Below are 18,967 nucleotides of genomic sequence, written 5' to 3'. Positions count from 1 at the left end.
ACAGACAGCTTCCCACCTCTTATCTAATATCACAAAATGAACTCTGAACCTTGCTTTAAATGCCAAAGGACAATAAAATAGTGCACAAAATGTAGAAAATCAGTATTTCATATCTGCCGTTTGTGTTAGATATCAGAGAATAACACAATAAAATAAATATGAAATGTAACTATGTAAATACACTATATAGTGTATTAATGTAGCATCAAATGAATAAAGCATTAGAATTAAGTATGGCAAAGTGTAATTTTAAATAGCCTATGCCATTTATACCATAAAGTAGTTGGTCCCTTTATCTCCCAATGTCGTACTTCACACACACACACACACACACACACACACACATACACACACACAGTTCATTTGCATTTAATTCCAATCAGATGCAATGCAAAAGGGTGGTGCTTAATATGCAAAATAGCAAAGTGATTGCTGAAGCTGTGTTTTCCTTATGAGAGTCATACCAACACCCTTGTTTTGCTCCAGGTCGTAAGAGTGCTACCTTCCTGTGCTATTGTAAATGTTTACACCGAATGTAGGCACACATCCTCTCGATCTGTGAGTGTGGAAGTGAACTATCAGTATGTATCTCAGTATCCAGTGATGCCAAAATAGACGAACGCCACAGCCTTCTACACCCATCGTGCCTTGATTAGTCAAACTGAAACCCGCTGATAGAAAGTGCAAAGGCAACACTGAGCGAGCAGCGCTGGTTTGAGAGGAAAACTTGAAAAGAGGCAGAGAGTTTCACTCCGGCCAGGGGCCTGGTGGCTACTGCACATTTCAAAGCCTAGGCTCTGAAGACCTGGCCCCAAAGCCTCTGAAGCATCCAGGCTCGGTCCAGTCTGAACATACAAGAAGAAAAGTGAGCGGAGAGAGAGGAAGAGAGATAGAGAGAGAGAGAGAGAGGAAGAGAGAGAGAGAGAGAGAGAGAGAGAGAGAGAGAGAGAGAGGGAGGAAAAAACACCTTCCTCTGCTTCCTGCACATCAAAGGCTCCTCCACTGCTCTGTATGGCCATCGCGGCTTCGGCTCGGTTCGATCTTCCCCCACCTACCCCCCCCCCCCCCCCCCCCACTCCTCTTCCTCTTCTTTTTCTTCTTCTTCCTGGCTGCAGCGAAACGAATTCAGCAGCAGGCCATGCTGGCATGGAACGATAGTTGCAACACTTGCATAAAATATAAAAGTATGTAACTCCTTTTATTTTGCACAACAGTCATCGTCATCACTGGAGCCATATTTTCAAAAGGCACAAGGCTGCACCAAAAGAAAAAAAAAATCAGGGAAAGTGTTTAGTTGCCCTTGCACAGCCTTTATGACTGCTTCTGAGTCAGTGTGACCTTGACACCACCAAGCAGAGTCTGCTGTGATTCAGATATTTATTGGCATCTTCCAAGAATCCTAAAACTGGCTACAACTGCATACAATGAAATTATGACCATGAGGTAAAACACTGATCCTCGTTTTAGGCCTTTGGCCTGGGCAGCCATTAAAACCAGGATTTGATTTTGATCCGACAGACACGGTGCCGCTGTGTGCCTCACCGAGAGCTCACCAAAATCACACTTGCCACCCTTGTCTTGCACAAGGCACAAGCGTCAAGTGCAGTGGCATCTCATCTCTGCGCTGCTGCCACCAGGAAGAGGGTGAAGCACAGACCACTCTGTGGAAATGGTAGCTGCTGCACCACAGCAGCGCCCTTTTCTTCTTTACGTTGGTTCAGGCCTCCGCACAGCAACCCTGGGTTCCTATCTTCTCATTTGTGGAAGCTCTAGATGTTATCAGCATGTTCTGCTTTTCTCTCAACAGCAAATAGAGGGTTTCTGCATCAATTTTCATCAAATGACAGACGGTTGCCACAACAAATAAGTCCCCAGCTCTTCGTTATACCTGCTGGTTCTTTTCCAAATGCTGAATGGCATATGATTACATCATCATGAATGTTGTCCCAATCTAAATCAAAAACACATTATCGCTTCAACTGTTACCTGTGGAGCAAAGAGGAGTTGATAAAAATTATTTTTTACCCATGTCCTCTGAGTGGATAGATTAGTGCTGTCTGTGAATCAGTTTGAGAGCATAATAATCTCTGGGGAAATTGTTGTTGCTACCTACATACATATACATATACAATGAAGTGTATGAATATGCTATTGAGTATCATAATGAGTATTTTCATGCAGCAGAACATGGAGGATTCTCAGCTTGCAGCCGCATGCAAATATTCAGATGAACAACCAGCTGCAGCAGATAAGATAAAACCCATTAGAAATCGAAGCTTGGGTTTGTGTAGATTAGTGTTTACTGGCAATATTACAGATATCCAACATACAGAACTAATATAAAATGACTATATTCAGATCCTCTTCTACATCAGTTAGGGTAGCAGACTGAAAATGTGAATTTGGGGTAATGGTGTGTTACAAACTTATTTGGTATTTGCAAACACACTTTTGAAAAAAGACGCTTTACAGGTGATGAATCATTCTGCTCAGAAGCTATGGCAGCATCAACCAAGCAGTCAGTCCCCACAATGAAGAAATGCAAGACAATATCCGTGGGGCGTCATGCTATTATGGTTTACATACTCAACGCTACCTGACTTTCTTTGATAAATAACACCAATGCTGCAATTTTCATGCACATTTCGTATTGATATTACCCTGGTTTCTCTGTATCAAAGGAACCTGACACCTGATGTGGAACACTGACATGGAGACCTGGCACACAATTCAGGAAGGAGCGGGTAGCGAGGGGGCCACTGATTACTTTCATCTGGCAATGACTGTAGGATGTAACTTAGTTTAACCTGGCAATGTGCCACACTTCTCTCTCTTTCCCCCCATTGGGAAGACCTGTGCTGGTATCCCAAATGTAGCAGACTGAGGTCTCCACTCACACAGAGTGAAAACTGGCTTGCTGTTGCTGCTGTAAGGCAAATTCCCTGTCAGAGAGGAGGGCTTCCTGTCCACGTGAAATGCAGTGGAGTCAGAGGCCACTGGGGGTCTGGCACATGGGAGGCTTTGCTAATGACTCAGCTGACACATGAAGTTCTATCAGTATTTGTTGCATGACAACGCAAACTGCTGCAACATCACCTGCACTCTGAGAGAATCACGGTTCAGCTGAGCTGCTCCTTAAAAAAGTGAGCATTTTATCATTGCTCTTGTGTCTTACAGATTAACGTCACTCTGAATTCTACTTTTACTCACAGGTCACACACTCTCACTGAAAGTGGGTACCCCTCAGCGTATCACGATTTCTGCTGTGTGCTCAGCTGCTTTAGCTGCGGCACCAGAACATGCCAGTCAGAGCACACAAACATGAAAGGCTGGTGGGTTGGCCATGCCACTGTGTGTAGTCAGAGTGGCCTACGCTGGTGACGTCAGCGATCTCCACAAAAGGGTTGGTGCTGGCTTTTATTCTGAACTGATAGAGCTCCATTAGATACAGTGGAAACGGAAACAGTGGGGGTGGAGAGAATGGCCCAGCATCTCAGATCGCAGAGCGCGGAGTGTGCCAATCTGGCCCGTTCGTTCTCTCCCTTCCCTGGGCTGCTCAGAGAACCATGCCAATCGATAGCCCTGTGCCCGAGCAGCAGGAGGAATTCAGCTGGCACGAAAGAGGTCAAACTGATAGTTTCCCTGTTTAGCCTGGGTGAAACTGTTTGTCAATATGTTAAATTTCATTTTAAACTTTGGCAGGCCAGTTTACACATGGTAAATAAAACATGTAAACTGACAGAATGTGGATGGCAGTGTGAAGTGCTGGTTAGAGAATTGGGCCTGAATGTAGGTAAAACACAGTCGTTATAATGTTACACATGGGAATTGCTTCACTAAATGTTGGGTAAAATTTGCAGAAGTACAGATGTTGGTTCCAGCCTCTATTAATTTTAGGTTTAACAATTAATAAATTAATAATCAAACACAAAAAATAAATAAATTAATAAAATATTATTGTTGTTATTATAAATAATAATAATAATAATAGTTCCACCTTGTGCTAAGCATTAGTCACTGAAACATACTCCAGATTCTCTCTATACAGCTTATTTCCGTGCACAAAAGCCCCAAACGCCTTCACTCAAACTGGTATAAATGTGTGTGCTCCTGTGTGTGTGTATGAATTTGTGTGACCAGTCTCAGTTTTTTGATCTTCCTCATACTGGCAGATGCCTTGGAACCTTGTGGAAAATGACATGCTTGTTGTGGTCAGCTTGGCTCATGTAATTAAAGTAATTAATACATCTCCCCCTTCAGGATCCCCGGACCACCCTCCCACCCAGACACACACACACACACACACACAGACCGGTGCTTATGTCTGGGCTTTTAATAGAATGTGGCTACAGAGAAATTGAGAATGGTAGTGTGAGACCATTGCTTGGATGTTTGGATTGGGTTTCAGCTGAGAAGTCTGGAGCATTGTTGTGTCACTTCTCTTTTCAAAATTAAGTTTCCAATAAGCAACTACTTTCATCGTTATAAGAGCAGGTAGATGTCTCAATTGATCCATAAATTATAAACAAACTGCTATCAAACAAAAATCACAACCCCACACCAAACTACTGAGGTTTAAAAAAAAGCAGTCAAAATAGAAGCTGCACACCAGGTCAGCCTTCTTCCATCATCCCACAGAAGCAATGTAACACAAGTCGGCATGTTCTGTTATGAACTATTTTCATCCTCCTGTTTCTGTAGCTAAGACAGAACACCCGCCTGCAATGGTCAGTGAGGGAGCATGAAAATATTTCAAGCTGTGTCTCATGCATAGAACGAGATGTGATCAGATGACTACAATCAATTTGCTGGTTGGTTCTTCAATGCGGTAGCATTAAATGGAGCCACAAGCAACTTCGCGTAAAGGGTGTGTCCGTGAATTTTTTTTTTTTTGGTGAGAACACAGCTTCACATATCATATTAGAGAAGCTTCAGATCAGACTTCTTACTTTCCAAAATCGTACTGTCCCTCTAGCCATCCACCTCACAGGTTCTGCTGAGTGTACTTGCACATCTATGATATCAGAGTGCTCATCACAAACTTAACTCACATGCATAGATTCAAGACAGCTGCTTAGTCCTTCCCTGCCACTCTCCATCCACAGTTATGGACGGCCTCAGATGACATCAAAATCGAAACCTGCGAGCAGGCCCTCTCAGATGCCATCGCTTATTGGATTTCCATTGCTGTTTTCAGGTGTAGGATTCTTCTCATGCGATTGATCTACACTGGAATTTTTCACAATGTGGTTTCTGTCTGAACCCTTTGTGTGACAAAATGTAGCCTCCATACACCTCACAGGTGACAAACCACTGGCAGGAACTCTGTTGCCTTAATGTCCTTTTGTGCTATTGTGAGAGAGTGCAGATGAGAAAAGTATGACAGACGGAATAAGAAACGAGGAATGTGTTTGTCATGCGAAAGTCTGGGTTTTCATGGAAGGAAAGACACTGGCAGAGAGCAGTCCACAGCACTGGTAAACAGTTCCCTCAAATGCAAATTCAATCTACCCTCAGCTGGCTATGTCATAACGCCAGCCACCCATCAACACAAATCACAAATAAATGAATAAAGGGGCAAATAAATAAACAAAAAGCCTGATGTTGGTAGTGAGATTATTATCTGATACCCGGGGTTCTCAGGTTTGTCCCAAAGGGAGCCTATCACTAGAGTTATCTATCTGATGATCAGAGAGCTTTGTTTGTACTTGAAGGGGCTGAGGAGGACAGAAAACTAACCATCATTGTAGAAACAACCTGACCTTTCCCTGCTCACATTTATTCATTAAAAAACTCATCAGCACATAACTGGGGTCTAGTTAAGGGTAAATGTACTATTTTCATGAATTTTGTGACTAACCCCTTTGTTTAAACAGACTGTGATAATTGATTCAAAGGTATCTGCATATCTTTATGTGATCATTGCAGAGGAAGAAAGAAGGGCAAGCTTCTCTTAAGAAATCAAACACCTCAATACCAAACTGAAGTGAACATAAACAGGTTCAATGAAAGCAACACTCGAAAGAGAATGAAAGGGCACAGTAGCTGAAAGCTCCCGGTAGAAGTCTGGACTCCTTCCAGCCAAGTTGCAGAAGCTCAGAGTCAGCTTTTGAGGCCATTTTTGTCCTCCTAAATCACTTATGCTAGTGAATGTTATATGAACTCGGCTCCACGAAGCTCAGTAAACTCACCCACTTCACCATCTCTAGTATGGCTGCTCTTCAGCACTTTTTTGATTTACCGCTTGCCTCATTTGAGCCTCTTATTCTTTAAACTATGTGTGTGTTTTGAGGCCAACTGTCCTGCTGACATTTGAAAACAGATTGCGAACATATTTTTAATGTGAATACACTGCACACTAAAGTACAAAATACCTTTGAGTTGTTGTTGCATGTTTATCTATTTTTTCTAAATATCTTCTTTTTTTATTTCTGCTACCTGCGATACAGTGATATTTTAATTTTTTCATAATTTCCAGAACATGTTTTTAAATAATAAATACACAGGGGGAAATTAGTCTTAGTGATTTTCTTAACAATATAATTAAACTTTGAAGTTACGCCTGAAATGACTAAAATGCTGAGATGAATCAGTAACATTTTTAGTTCCCTGTTAACTTCTGTTCTACCCTTTTAGTGTACAAAAACACTTTTAACTCCAACAGTATAATTCTGACGGTTACTATTACTCGCAGTTATTATCATCATTATTTTTACTGTCGTTGTTAAACTGTTGTACTGTTTTATATACTTAACTGAAGCGCACTTCGTGGAATAATTAAATAGCTAATTAAATAAACTAAACCCATGTAAAACGTCGGGATAATGTTTTCAAATGAACTGAATTTCGGTGTATGTGACAGTTTAGGATTAGCACGGTACGAAAAAAAAAAGGAATACATAGCCGGAAACCCTCTGCCAGATGGACGTGTCGCATATTAGTAAATTAATCATCATCGACGTGCCAAGCTCTTAATGCTCGGTGACCTATCAGACATCCCCAGGAGCGACTTCTTCTCCTTGTGTAGTTGCGTGAGGTGGGTGTGGAGACTCCATGGTTATTCCATTATGGTGATAGTTATTCTATTATTGTGATACCATCCCCACCTCTAACATCTTCAGGGGGTGAGGTGGCAGTGCCACACGGTTTTCAAAGTATAATGTTTTCACAGTACTTTTGCATTTGTCCGCATCAACATCTAAAAATGTTCATTGTAGTTTGATGTTGTCATGCTGAAAGTGACAACACCAGTGAAGTTTTAACGATGAGGATGCGTCCCACAACAGCATCGCAACTGAGCACATTAATCTAGTCAAAAAGACGTGCCTTAGGACATTTACACAAAACAATGGCTAAAATGCAATTGTTATCAGGCTTAAATTGACTGTCGTTGTTTTGACACCAAATCAGTAAAAATTACCGGAGAAAACCCCATTATAAAGGTGGGTAAATTTTATATGCAAAGTTGCAATTACATCAGATATGAAGCACTGCTACAAACGCATAGAATTTGAATCGTGTTGCTTTCTGTGCCAGTAGATTATATTTTCACAGCTCGTTGTAGTTTTAGTTTTTTTTAGCTGTTGAGTATTACATTGCACAGTTGTAATTACAATATACAAATGAATGCCACATCCACTTACTAAAGTATTACTATTGACATCTCACTAATTGAGCAGCATTATTTCAGCGACTTTTGAACGGCTCCGTTTACATGCCTTCTCCGGCATATTGCTCAACATTCATCAGTCCGCGTGCCTGAGCGATTCCGCCCTGCCGCCAGAGAAATTGAACTTGACGTGCATAAAAAGCGCTGGGTGTATCGTTATCATGTCGTGATGATAACCAAGTTGATTCCCAAAGCATAATTAATTTGTAGCAAACTGAACACTCCAGACGCAGCGGTCTGCAGCGGTGGTGACACCAAATACTGGCTGTTTATAACAGACAATACAAACAAAATGGAACCAATGTACAATGATTGTATCTTCCATACAAATCACTCAAATAAACGATCATGCATTGACTCGGTGTTAGAAAATATGATTAATATGCGTATCTACTCACCGTCCCTGTTTGGTGATGATCATTTCGGTCTGATATTTATGGAATTTGGCCCACAGCGGGTAGTTGTTCAGCAGTGCCTGTGTTTTGCCACACACCTGTAGCCCAGGTAAGGGGTAGAGGGATGTTCGGGGGTACCCATGCTGAAAAGGTGCAGTATAACTTTCACCACCAGCCGAGTACACTTCTTTGCCTGTATTCGCAAAACCCTCGCTTCCTGTCGGCATATAATTCTGTCCTGGTCCGCTTCTTGTTGGAGATCTCACGCTGTTGAAGGGACAGCTACTGAGAGGAGTTGGTGAGTAGAACCTCCCGGGTTGCGCTCCGAATCCGGCAACTGTCTGGCTTGTATGATAGGGCAGGGGTAAACTGTCCGGTCCGTTTTGAATAGAGTCCTGGTAGTAGAACCTGGTGTCTTGAATTCCCATTTTGAGGTCGGCTAAATCCTTGGTGCGGTGCTGGTGGTTGTTGATTTCGGCATCTTTCCCAAAACTTTGCGTCTCAGTCCCATTCAACATACTGAGGTAAAAATTGCCACCTATGCCGCCCATTTGCAGCACCAGTCGGAGGGTCTACGCAATGTCATAAGTTCACTGTCCTTTTTTCTTTTACCTTCAGACAAAACGTGACACAGCCATACCTTAATGGTGTGAATTAAACCGCATCATATGTATATAAGCATGGCAATACATTTAGGCGCGTTTAGCTAAATACGCGAGCACAGCGTAAAATTCAGAAGTTGTTAGTGAAAGTTCCAAACGTTGAAAGGTTCCTCCGTTTAAAGTAGATACGTTTACAGTAACCAAATAACTGCTATATCATTTAGGCTTTTGGGTCATATTTAAAGATATTTTGTTCCGGATATATTTGGTCAATCTTTTCCGAACAAGCTCGCTTTCAACACTTCGAACACATGCTCGGCTTCTTAACAAATAACATATACATTTCGCGGCTGATGATTGGCTCCCGAGGTAGGTCTGGCTCTACGTGATTGGCTTCAGATTTGATAAAAGGACCTGCCCCATTTCCACTTGATTGAGCAGTAAATTTTACATCGAATTCTCAGAAGATTACAGTCATGTACACAGTGAACATTAAACACGCTGAAAGTAATTTTCGATTACAACTATTGCGAAATGATCATTATTTAATATTTAGGAGTTTTTGTAGAAATTCATAAATTTATTCTACTGTAAACTCCTGCAAACGCACCTTTACTAAAGCACCATCATAGACATCTTCTGCACGGTATGTTGATAATTACTACTCTAACGGGAATATAGTATATATTTTTAGTTTTCTCATTTAGGCCTGGATAGCATTTTCACGCAGGGATATTTTTCTACTTGTGTCATAATTATCAGGTTACTGTATTATTGGGAAGTAATAGTGTTTTAGGATAACACTTTGAATGAGTTATATGTGTAATGATCATTATTGCTACAACTGTGCTGACACGTAAATTGAACGATAAACACGAATATTTAGCACAACAATTCATTGCCAGTCTTTCGAATCGCTTAAGTCCCGTATGTGAACTGCAGTGTCTGTGATAGATAACGGCAAGTGGTGTGAAGATACATGACAATGCTACCCTTCATATTGTGGAGTATTTTCATTTAGATAGCCTACAATTAAAGCCGTTTACCCCAACGCTTGCTATCAATGGGTCATTACTTTAAATAAATTCATCATTCAAAGCAAATATTTAACATATACGAATTGGCTTTTAACTATTTCTGAAAAACATTATTTTAGTATTGAAAATAAATCATTTTTGGCAGATAGGCCTATGCCACAGAGAAGCTTTATGAACTTTGTCATCTGTGATTTATTTTAAGTTCAAGGCATTTCTATTGAGACCGAACTAATTGAAATATTAATTACAACGGATGATATTTGTATCTTCAGTTAATACAAATAAGAAGGTTTAAAATATTTCTGTTTGCTTGGCATTAATGTCTAGAATGAGTGAAAATGGAAATCTCAAACCACAACTGTTCGCTTAAGCGTGCGCAAATTAGGAAAGCAGAATGTGTAGATTTCGTTCGCAGAGGAAAAAGTGATTTTCTTCGCGAAAATGGAATTCGTTACAAACAAACTGCAAGCTATGAAAAGTTATTATTTATATACTAATCAACTGGAAACCTTAAAACTTCAAACTGTGATATAAAGGAAGATAATAATAATAGGTAAATACTCTTCACAGTGATGACTAACATGAAACTTTGAAGATCAACGATTATTATTGTCAAAAGCACACAGGAAAATGACACATCACGAACATGTAATAAGGACAAAGTAGGCTACTGGCGTCTCTTCCATCAAATATCTGTTCTATTAGTCTGCTGTGATTAGAGCTTGTTACCACACATAGTTTTTATTTCAAGTAAGAAACTGGATACACTTGACTAGGCTAAGAGCAACCGTTAAGTTTCAGAAAACCTCTAGAACAAAGCTGTGAAAGTGTCATGTAGTGATACTGAAAGCCGTGTCTAAATTGGCAATAAACAAAGGGAAAATCATCTTTAAATAAACATATCATTGACACCTGCAACAGTCTCAGGGAAGACGCTCATTAAATTAATGTCACTTACCTGAAGTACTGCAGACTACGTTTGGCAGAAACAGTATGTCATTCCGTCTGACCTAATATCGAGATCAGGCCCAGCGCGACGCATCTCAGTACACCCAGTGTTTTCGCCTGTTGTCGGTGTCTACATAGTATTTATGACTTTTTGTGCACCCCCATGGATTGCATTTCCACCCCTCTGTTGAAGAGTGTATAATACCACCATAACCAACCACAATGTTCCTATTACCACCCTAAGACAACAATTGATGTTGCCAACGATAACTGTAAGCTGCCAAAACTATGTACAAAGAAAAATGAAAAGTTGAATATTTTATTTCACTTATTAAATTCATTAATCCATTTCCTCCAAAATTATACAACTGAAATTATACTATCAATATTACTATGTCTTTAACTGTCAGAAAATCTCCACATACATCCCTGTAATTGTATGTTTCCATTGCCATCCGACAGATTGTTTTATTGACCTATTTTAAAGGGATTTCCAATTCATTAATTCAGTTTCATTCAGTCCATCTCTCCTCCAGTTGAGACATATTGCCCAATGAACTACAAATACATGGAATTCTGTTATGACCGGGTGTATAAAATTGAATTTAAACTGAATGTGTGAGGTTGTCAGTCTGTCAAAGGACCAGAAATTCCACTCAGTTCTCATCAGTTTGTGATTCTTCAAACATGGCCAAATCAGACCTTGCACAAACACTGTGATATCTCATGGTGAGACATTTCAGTGGCTCCAGCAGCAACAGACGGTGAGTCCAGTCCCAGGAATCTGGCAAACTGAATGTTCTGTGGAGGAGAATGATCATTCTGGAGCATTTCAGAATGTCCCCAAACATACTTCACTTCCTTTCCAAAGGAATCACATTCAAAGCTGAAGCACTGAGAGCAGATCTCATGAAACAGTGATGGAGCTGATCACCCCAAGGCCTTGTCACACTACTTGTAAGCAGATAGGGAGGGTGTGTGTGTATATTTTAGGGAAGGGGGGTTTAAAGGGTTTGGAAGCAAGGGATTCCTGAATAAAGAAAAGTAGTTTTTACAAGGACAGGAAAGGAATACCCAATACATCCCTCTCTCTTGCTATGGCCATTGCCATTGCTATTTGACAACGTGAATCCTTGATGTGGTTAAATCATCATTGTGTAAGGTAAAGTGTGAACATCTCTTGTCAAAGAGGGGTGCAACAAATAGGCCGGGAGCCAAGAGTTTGTGTGTGTGAAGAAAGAATTCAGGCGGGACTTGACAAGAGTCACAGTGGTGCAGCCCCCCAGGACTGTGTACACAAACACATCCACGACTGTAACTCTGAAAGCAGAGTAGTAGCTAACACCAAGGTTTGTGTGTTCTGTATGGTATTATATCAATTTCATCAGAGCTTCCACAACTTTCCATGACAAGATCATACTTGAAACCATGGTCTCAATTTCTTACAATTGAAAGAGGAACCTTGCTTATTGTCAAGTAGGTTAAGTGAAATCTGTAATCACCTGACAATTTACAGAAGTTTCAAAACAACGATTCAGGAGGAGAGTTTTCAGATGATCCCTACACGATTATCAAAACCCCCTTTGTTTTACTTGTCCATGATGTCCAAAATGGGGGTGGGGGTGGGGGTGGGGGGGGGGGGGGGGGCAACAGCCTCAGCCTGTGGCCAGGTGTGATACCTTCATCAGACCCCAAACCAAATGAAAGTACCACTCCACCCAATTCTGAAATTAATACAAATTCTGTGAATGGATGCATGAATGAACCAATGAGGCATGAGCACATTGTTTTATTGGTTGATATATTTTGATATCTTGCACTTTTGATATCTATTGATATCTTGTTATTGATAATAAAATACTTTTAATGATTCTGAGAGCCGATGAAACAGAAGCCAATACATGTTTTTTTTTTTTGCTAGTCTCTCCCGCACTCTCTCTCACTTACCCACATGCACATGCTCACAGACCCCCTCAACCCCCCCCCCCCCCCCCCCCACCCGCCACCAGTGCAGGTATGACACAGGCCCTTCTTAGCTGGCATCATTCTAATCCCACTCCCGTGTTTCTTCTAGCAAGGTGAGCTCACAAGGGCACACGCTGAGATCATCTGTGTTGACACACATGGAATGAGGGACACCGTTTGAGCTATGCAGCTGGCTGACCAGCCAGGTGGACCCAAGGCCCCGCGGGCAGCATGCCATTCTCTTCCCTTTGCCCCTGCCATTTTTTCTGCAGGTTAGTCCCCTGGGGCGTTACCTTGTGTGCACAATCACATCCTGTTTGCTGCCATAACAGTTACAGATAGGCTGTGTCCTCTTTTAAACTACATCTATGAGACACACAGTCAGTGGGCAAAGACCCATGCAAAACCATCTATGAACCTCTCTGTCATGCTGATTTCACATTTTGGAGGTGATTTTAACCCCCTGCATTTGGAAATATGGGATGTAATCTCTAGCTACAACAACGTTTCCGTAAGAAGCAAAAAGGGTCTCTTCAATGGGTATGAGTCAGAGGGGCCCCTGAGTTTCAGTATAAGTGTGGTGGTGGCAGTGGTGCTTATCATCTTAAAAAACTGTATTGCTGCTAAAAAGTATCTAAAGGGTTGCACTTCTGCTATTCAGGGTGCTGCAGCAGCCCACCAGGAATCTGTTTTGTGTCATCAGATATAGACATAAGAGGAAATGTGTTTGTCATGCAGGCTTTTAAGGGGCCATTTGGTTAAGTCATTGTGAAAATAGACCTTTGATTAATGCCTAATAACTGAAAAGTGGCGCACACAATATTGGGCATAGCCAAGGGTTTGAAGACAAGATCCACAGTGTAGATTATGCCATCATGGTGGTAACTACAGAGAACTAATCCTGAAAATGCTACAAAGCACAATGTAGTCTATCAGTCAAAACCATGGTTATTCATTTTAATTTTCACCTTCATTCCTGCAAATAAGGTTTTTTTTTTTGCTGGAAATGCACATTTTATCACAGAAATTTCTTTCTGGCTGTCAAATAACAAATATATCACATATGACAACAGTAAGGACTCTTGAGATGCATTTTTTGTGCACAGGATATTTCTGATATTTGCCATTTAGTTTAGGTCCTCCAAGTTGTATTTCTTGAGAAGTACTTCAGCTGTCGAGCATATCAGCAATTCAGAGCAGGCTAACTGTAACCAAAGATCACTAAAGGAGAACAAGCATTTGGGTGTAGATTGGTTGAGTTGCAGACTGTCACTCTAGTGGAACCTCTTTCACTGGGGCACCCAGGCTGGGACTCAGGAGGAGACAGCTCTTATTTCACGGAATTTCCAGATTGCATTCACTGAGAACTCGGCACTGGTCTTGCTGGGCAAGACCATTATGAAGGAGGGAGAGAGTGTTCCTTCATGAAACTTGAGCGAGGGACATGTGGCATGAGTTGATGGCTGGAAAAGTGGACTCCACGTTTCATTTTTTTCCCCTTGAGTACACAATGCCACATTGAAAGAAATATCAAGAAACAAGCCAGCAGTCGTAATTATTAAAATTAGACTGCATCCAAACCCTGTTCCTATACAGCCATGTATTGAGGCATCATTCCAGGTGTCTGTGGTACATAAACATCGCAAGAGTCAACCCTTTGTAAGCAGGTGAAACACTGCCCCTGAATTCCATTCTCTTCCCTTTGTCTTCCAGACAGCTTACTGTTTTTTCTGACTTGAAGCCTTGTTAGAGGTACTAAAGGTTACACATTTGTGATTGAGCAGGCGGTGAAATCTGCCATGGTGATGAGCACCAGAAGCATTTGCTTCTTTGAGAAGGGACTCAAAGAAACCCATGAGTTTTTGCACAGGTATGCTTGATCCTGGGAGCCTCACACGAAAAGCAGGTGTTAGAGGGGTGGGGGAAATGAGAGCAGGACGAGCCTCATAATCGCTGTGTAAATGGTTCTGATTAGAGAGACTTAACGGTACATGTTTCCCGACAGGCTCCCGGAAAGTGCCTCCTTGCCTGGCGCAATCATAGCGCCAGGGCCTAATTAACAGGACATATGTTTATTTAAATGATCCGCACATTGGGTGCGAACTGAAGCTTTGGGAGGCACCACCTATGGAGGCTGTGAAAGCCGAGTGAGGTAGGCAGAGCAGAAGCGAAATGAAGTGATACAGGGAGGGGGGTGGGGAGGCAGGGAAGGGGAGAGCGAGAGAAGAGAAGGTAGCACTTAGTGCTCTGCGGAATTCGCACCCGATATCACATGAACTCTTGGAGAAGTGCAAATGTATTCCTCTGCAACCCTAGAAACAAACAAGCTGCCACTTCCTTGGTTTATAATTAGCTGGTAATCAATGCTGCGTTTCTCTGCCGCGCGAAGCCAGCTGGTCCTGTTCTGTGGGGGCTGTGGCAGCGTGGCTCGCTTCAACCAGCAAGACCATGGCTACAGAAGACCCAGGTCCGAGGTCAGAGGCTGTGTTCAAGACCAACACAGAGTGGTGGTTGTCTTCATTTGGTCTGTTGTTGTTTTAGCCAGTGCAATGGTTTCCAGGCCTCTCTCTGACCAGAATGGGAACGAATGGGAATTCAAAATAAATGCAGTTAAAGATTTACTACTGTAATTCAGTCAAAGTAATCCTGGCCTCAGTACCACCTTAATCCCTGTATGGGAGAATTAACAGTGAACAACAATGGATTTTTAAACAGAGCACCTCTTCGAGAGCCATAGAGTCGTAGCCAGTTGTTATGCACAGGGTAATTGTGCATAGCTGTTACAGCAGCCTCTCCTGATACATTATTGTGCACCCTGACATGTGGCATAAAGGGGGGAAAGGTTGGGCAGAATTAATTCCTGAGCTAGCCCTTCAACCCCCTCTAACCCCCATAAACACTTTCACTGAGTGTGGACCACAGGCGTCGGCCACACCTCCTTAGGCATGTGAAACTGCCCTTGCACTTCAAGGCCCCAGGAATGACCTTCCCTGCTGGAATGCAGAAAACGGGGACAAAGCTGTTTTAGAGTCCTTTGTGTACTCTATCCACCATTGAGGGTTTCCAAAATTGCACCTGGTGGGCTGGTAGGTTTTCCAGCTGTGTTAGGAATAAACTGCTTTATACTGCAGCCAAATGAACCCTTCAGGTGGACCCAAAGTCTTTAGAACCAGGACTGCAGGTCCTTTCTAATTTTTCTCTCATCTATTGGCAGCCTTTTATAGTTGTCATGCTTTCAAGTTAATCTGTCTTTGGGTTTGTCCACTGCTGTCAGCTTTAAGACCCCTCCTTCAAACCTACAGGAGTCTGAATGACTCTAGACAAATGATTCTGTCTGTCATGGTCAGTCTGGTGCTGAGTGGAGCTGTTGCGCTACACTTAGGAAAGCTCTGGTCATAATTGATTTTACATTACAGGACCTCTGTCTGGCTGCCTGGAGGTGTTTGCATGTGGCTGTGGGAGGGGCTCAGCGCATGACATATTGCAATCTTTGTGCTCTGCAGACGACGCAGTGCCTATGTTTGATGGGGTGAGGCAGCTGTCTGTGGAGCTGCATTCCTTCAGCCCTCGCAGGGAGCAGAGGAGCAGGGAGCTGCCCTTCCTTATAGGGGCCTCTCTCCTGCTGACACCCCCCCCCCCTCCCCCAACCCAACGGTTCTCTTGGCCCACTTGCAGAGACCAACAATCCCTGCAGGATCACCGCACCTATATACCAAAACCTTTTACTAAGAAATTGTTGTCACTGTCATGTCCACCCTCTAGTTTTGTGCTTCTTTCTCAGTGGTGTTTCACTCACTCTGCCAGTGCTTTTTAAAGGTTAAGGTACCCGGTCTCAGGCAAAGCAAAGAGCTGATTCTAGAAACTAAGGGGGTTGAGTTGCTCCACAGATTTTGTGTGTGTAAAATCATGAATGAGTGTTGGTGTATCTGTTGGATGGAAGTCTGGAGAATGTACTTGGCTAAATGTCATGCTGTAGCTCTGTGATGTCCCTCGGTGTTAATAAATAAAAATGAAGTGAATAGACCACATCTTGTAGTCCATACATCAGATGTCACACGAAGGCATCATGATGAGCATTTGGGAATTTGAGTGATTATATGCTACATTGTGAATACATTATTTACTTCATTAGTGGAGTGCTCAAAACGTAAAAAGCCTGTCTGCTGTCCATCTCTTACAGGTGACATGACCTGTTGATATCATTGGTAAGGAGACTTAAGCTGCTAAATATAAACAATGGCTATCTTTCTTGGTGTCATTGCCTACAAATAGATATTAACTGCTTCATTAGTGTGTTTTGATGCACTTTTGACAACTTTGCATAATTTTATCATTTATATATTTTATACAAACATTTTATAATCCATTATCCTGAAGGTGTTCTACATGATTATCAGTACTTTCTATTGAAGCAGAAAAACGGAATTCTGAATCTCATGATTCTGAAATGATGAAAAACCCCCAAATGGAGAAAATACAAACCAGCATCATGTCTTGTACATGCTCCATGTTTCTGTGCCATTGAAATACTGCTCAGTCATGTTAAACTGTGATGAAGAAGCAGGTGATGAATGCTGGGAAATGTAGTTTGATAGTGAGGAATTAAATGTTATTGCGCCTTTTTATTAATTACTGAATACTGGAAAATCATCCATGTCATATTCACAGAGAACAATTACAAAAAACAATTCTTGCAATAAATGATTTTCCCAAATAAAAAATTTATGTATGTTTTTTTTTTCAGAAAATAACAGTAACACATCCATATTGGGGAGATTAAAAGAAAAGATCTGTAAAAAAGCAATGTTCATGATAATTTTTATCATTGAGTGCTGCTCAACACTTGGTAGGATGTAAATAGTGTCAACATATTTAATTTTTTACCTACTTTTAAAATGTGCCAAAAAGCATAGCTTCATAACCATATCTACCAAGTTACAGTCAGGAAATGGTGCAGTCAAATATTTTTTGGCTAAAATATCTAACCTAACAACCAAGCATGTATCCACTGATTATGAAGTGATGCCTCACTTCTTCACATCAGTTGAAGAATAAGTGGGTGCATGATTGAAGGTATCAGAAACTTCAAAGGAACAGTACTCTTTTTTAAATAAAGACTAGATTTCACTGCAATGCCTTCAGGTTATGGGAGATTGTATCAAACACGCTACTTTTAGAGCGCTTGTATGAAGGCAATCCCTAAAGTAGAGATAAGAGTAGGTAATCTTAATCACTGCATTCTGCTTAACAGGGTAATACCCAAGGGAACAAAAGATAAAGGAGGTGTCTCTTAAATGCTGCTAGTTATTATGGCAAGTTCAGGTGTGCGTGTCAGCAACAGCAGTTTCTTTTGATGCTGCTGCACAATATCCACCCCGACCTGAAGAGAATTAGAGCATTTTCTGAATTATGAGTGTTTTGGAGTGGAAGTGACGACATAACTTTGTTTTGTCGGGCAGCCTTGCAGATAGTTAGGTTTCAGAGGGGGGGCGGGTAGGTACTGATAAAATAAACGTGCTTATTGTGTGCATAGATTCAGAGCGAAACATCGGGTGCTGCTGTGCTGGCACACAGCTCAGTCCCCTTTGCTGCTCTAAGGTCACCCAGGGCATGAGGGCTGGCTAAGCAGAGGCAGATGCTTTAGTCTACCCCCCGCTAATGTGGCTGCTCGGTGTTCAGTGTGGCTATGCTGGTGGTAGTTGGCATAGACCTTATCACAAAATATTTGTGAAAGTTTCCCTCAACTATATCCATCTCTTTCAGGTGGGCATGGGTGGGATCCAAGATATTAATCTAGGGCTTATTTAGGAATTTTCAATTTACAATTCACAATACAGTTAATGGTCAAAAATAGGGTTTGTTGAAATGACCTTACAGTATACATACAGTATACTCTTAGTCAAACAGTTCCACAGTGGATTTTGTTGCCCTGTTGTTCAGGTACTGGCACAGTGGTCAATCATTTCACGTCCCGCTTTCTAATTGGGTGTTGTCAGTGTGAGGGTGGAATTAAGGGAAACATCTGTTATACAGTATCAATCCTCCTCCGCTTCTGCCTCCAGATTGGCAATGAGACATCAGCATGGCACCACGCGCTGTCCACTATGACACACTTGGCTGTCCAGGCTGGCTCACCACCTTTTCCTATTCAGTCCAGATCAGACAGCTTCTGCCACTCTGCTGGTATATTTAGCCCTGGTCCAGGAAGGATCCCTGTGGGAAAACGGTATAGAGAGTGATGCATTTAGGACCCCAGGAAGAGGGTAAGATCCTGTAATGATACTGCCTCTTCCTCTGCTCTTATTCTCTTTCCCCTCCTCTTTCACAGGCTAAAATGGTTCTGCAGCCCCA

General features: G+C 41.8%; 1 protein-coding gene and 1 long non-coding RNA gene across 2 annotated transcripts in view; one reads left to right on the top strand and one right to left on the bottom strand.

Moving 5' to 3' along the window:
- tbx21 (T-box transcription factor 21) overlaps nucleotides 1–8,657 on the bottom strand; it is a 17,699-nt gene extending 9,042 nt beyond the window's left edge. Inside the window, exon 1 of the mRNA XM_036540023.1 lies at nucleotides 8,068–8,657. Within this exon, the coding sequence (XP_036395916.1) occupies nucleotides 8,068–8,615 (548 nt within the window). The 5' untranslated portion in view covers nucleotides 8,616–8,657. The remainder of the gene's footprint in view (nucleotides 1–8,067) is intronic.
- LOC118785417 lies at nucleotides 8,284–18,967 on the top strand. Its single transcript, XR_005005290.1, has 3 exons — nucleotides 8,284–8,362; nucleotides 12,726–12,888; nucleotides 18,945–18,967. It is a non-coding gene; the product is annotated as an uncharacterized LOC118785417 (long non-coding RNA).

The sequence above is a fragment of the Megalops cyprinoides genome, chromosome 1 (genome assembly GCF_013368585.1).
Source record: "Megalops cyprinoides isolate fMegCyp1 chromosome 1, fMegCyp1.pri, whole genome shotgun sequence".
Taxonomy (NCBI): Eukaryota; Metazoa; Chordata; class Actinopteri; order Elopiformes; family Megalopidae; genus Megalops; species Megalops cyprinoides.
This window is presented reverse-complemented; position numbering and strand designations above follow the sequence as displayed.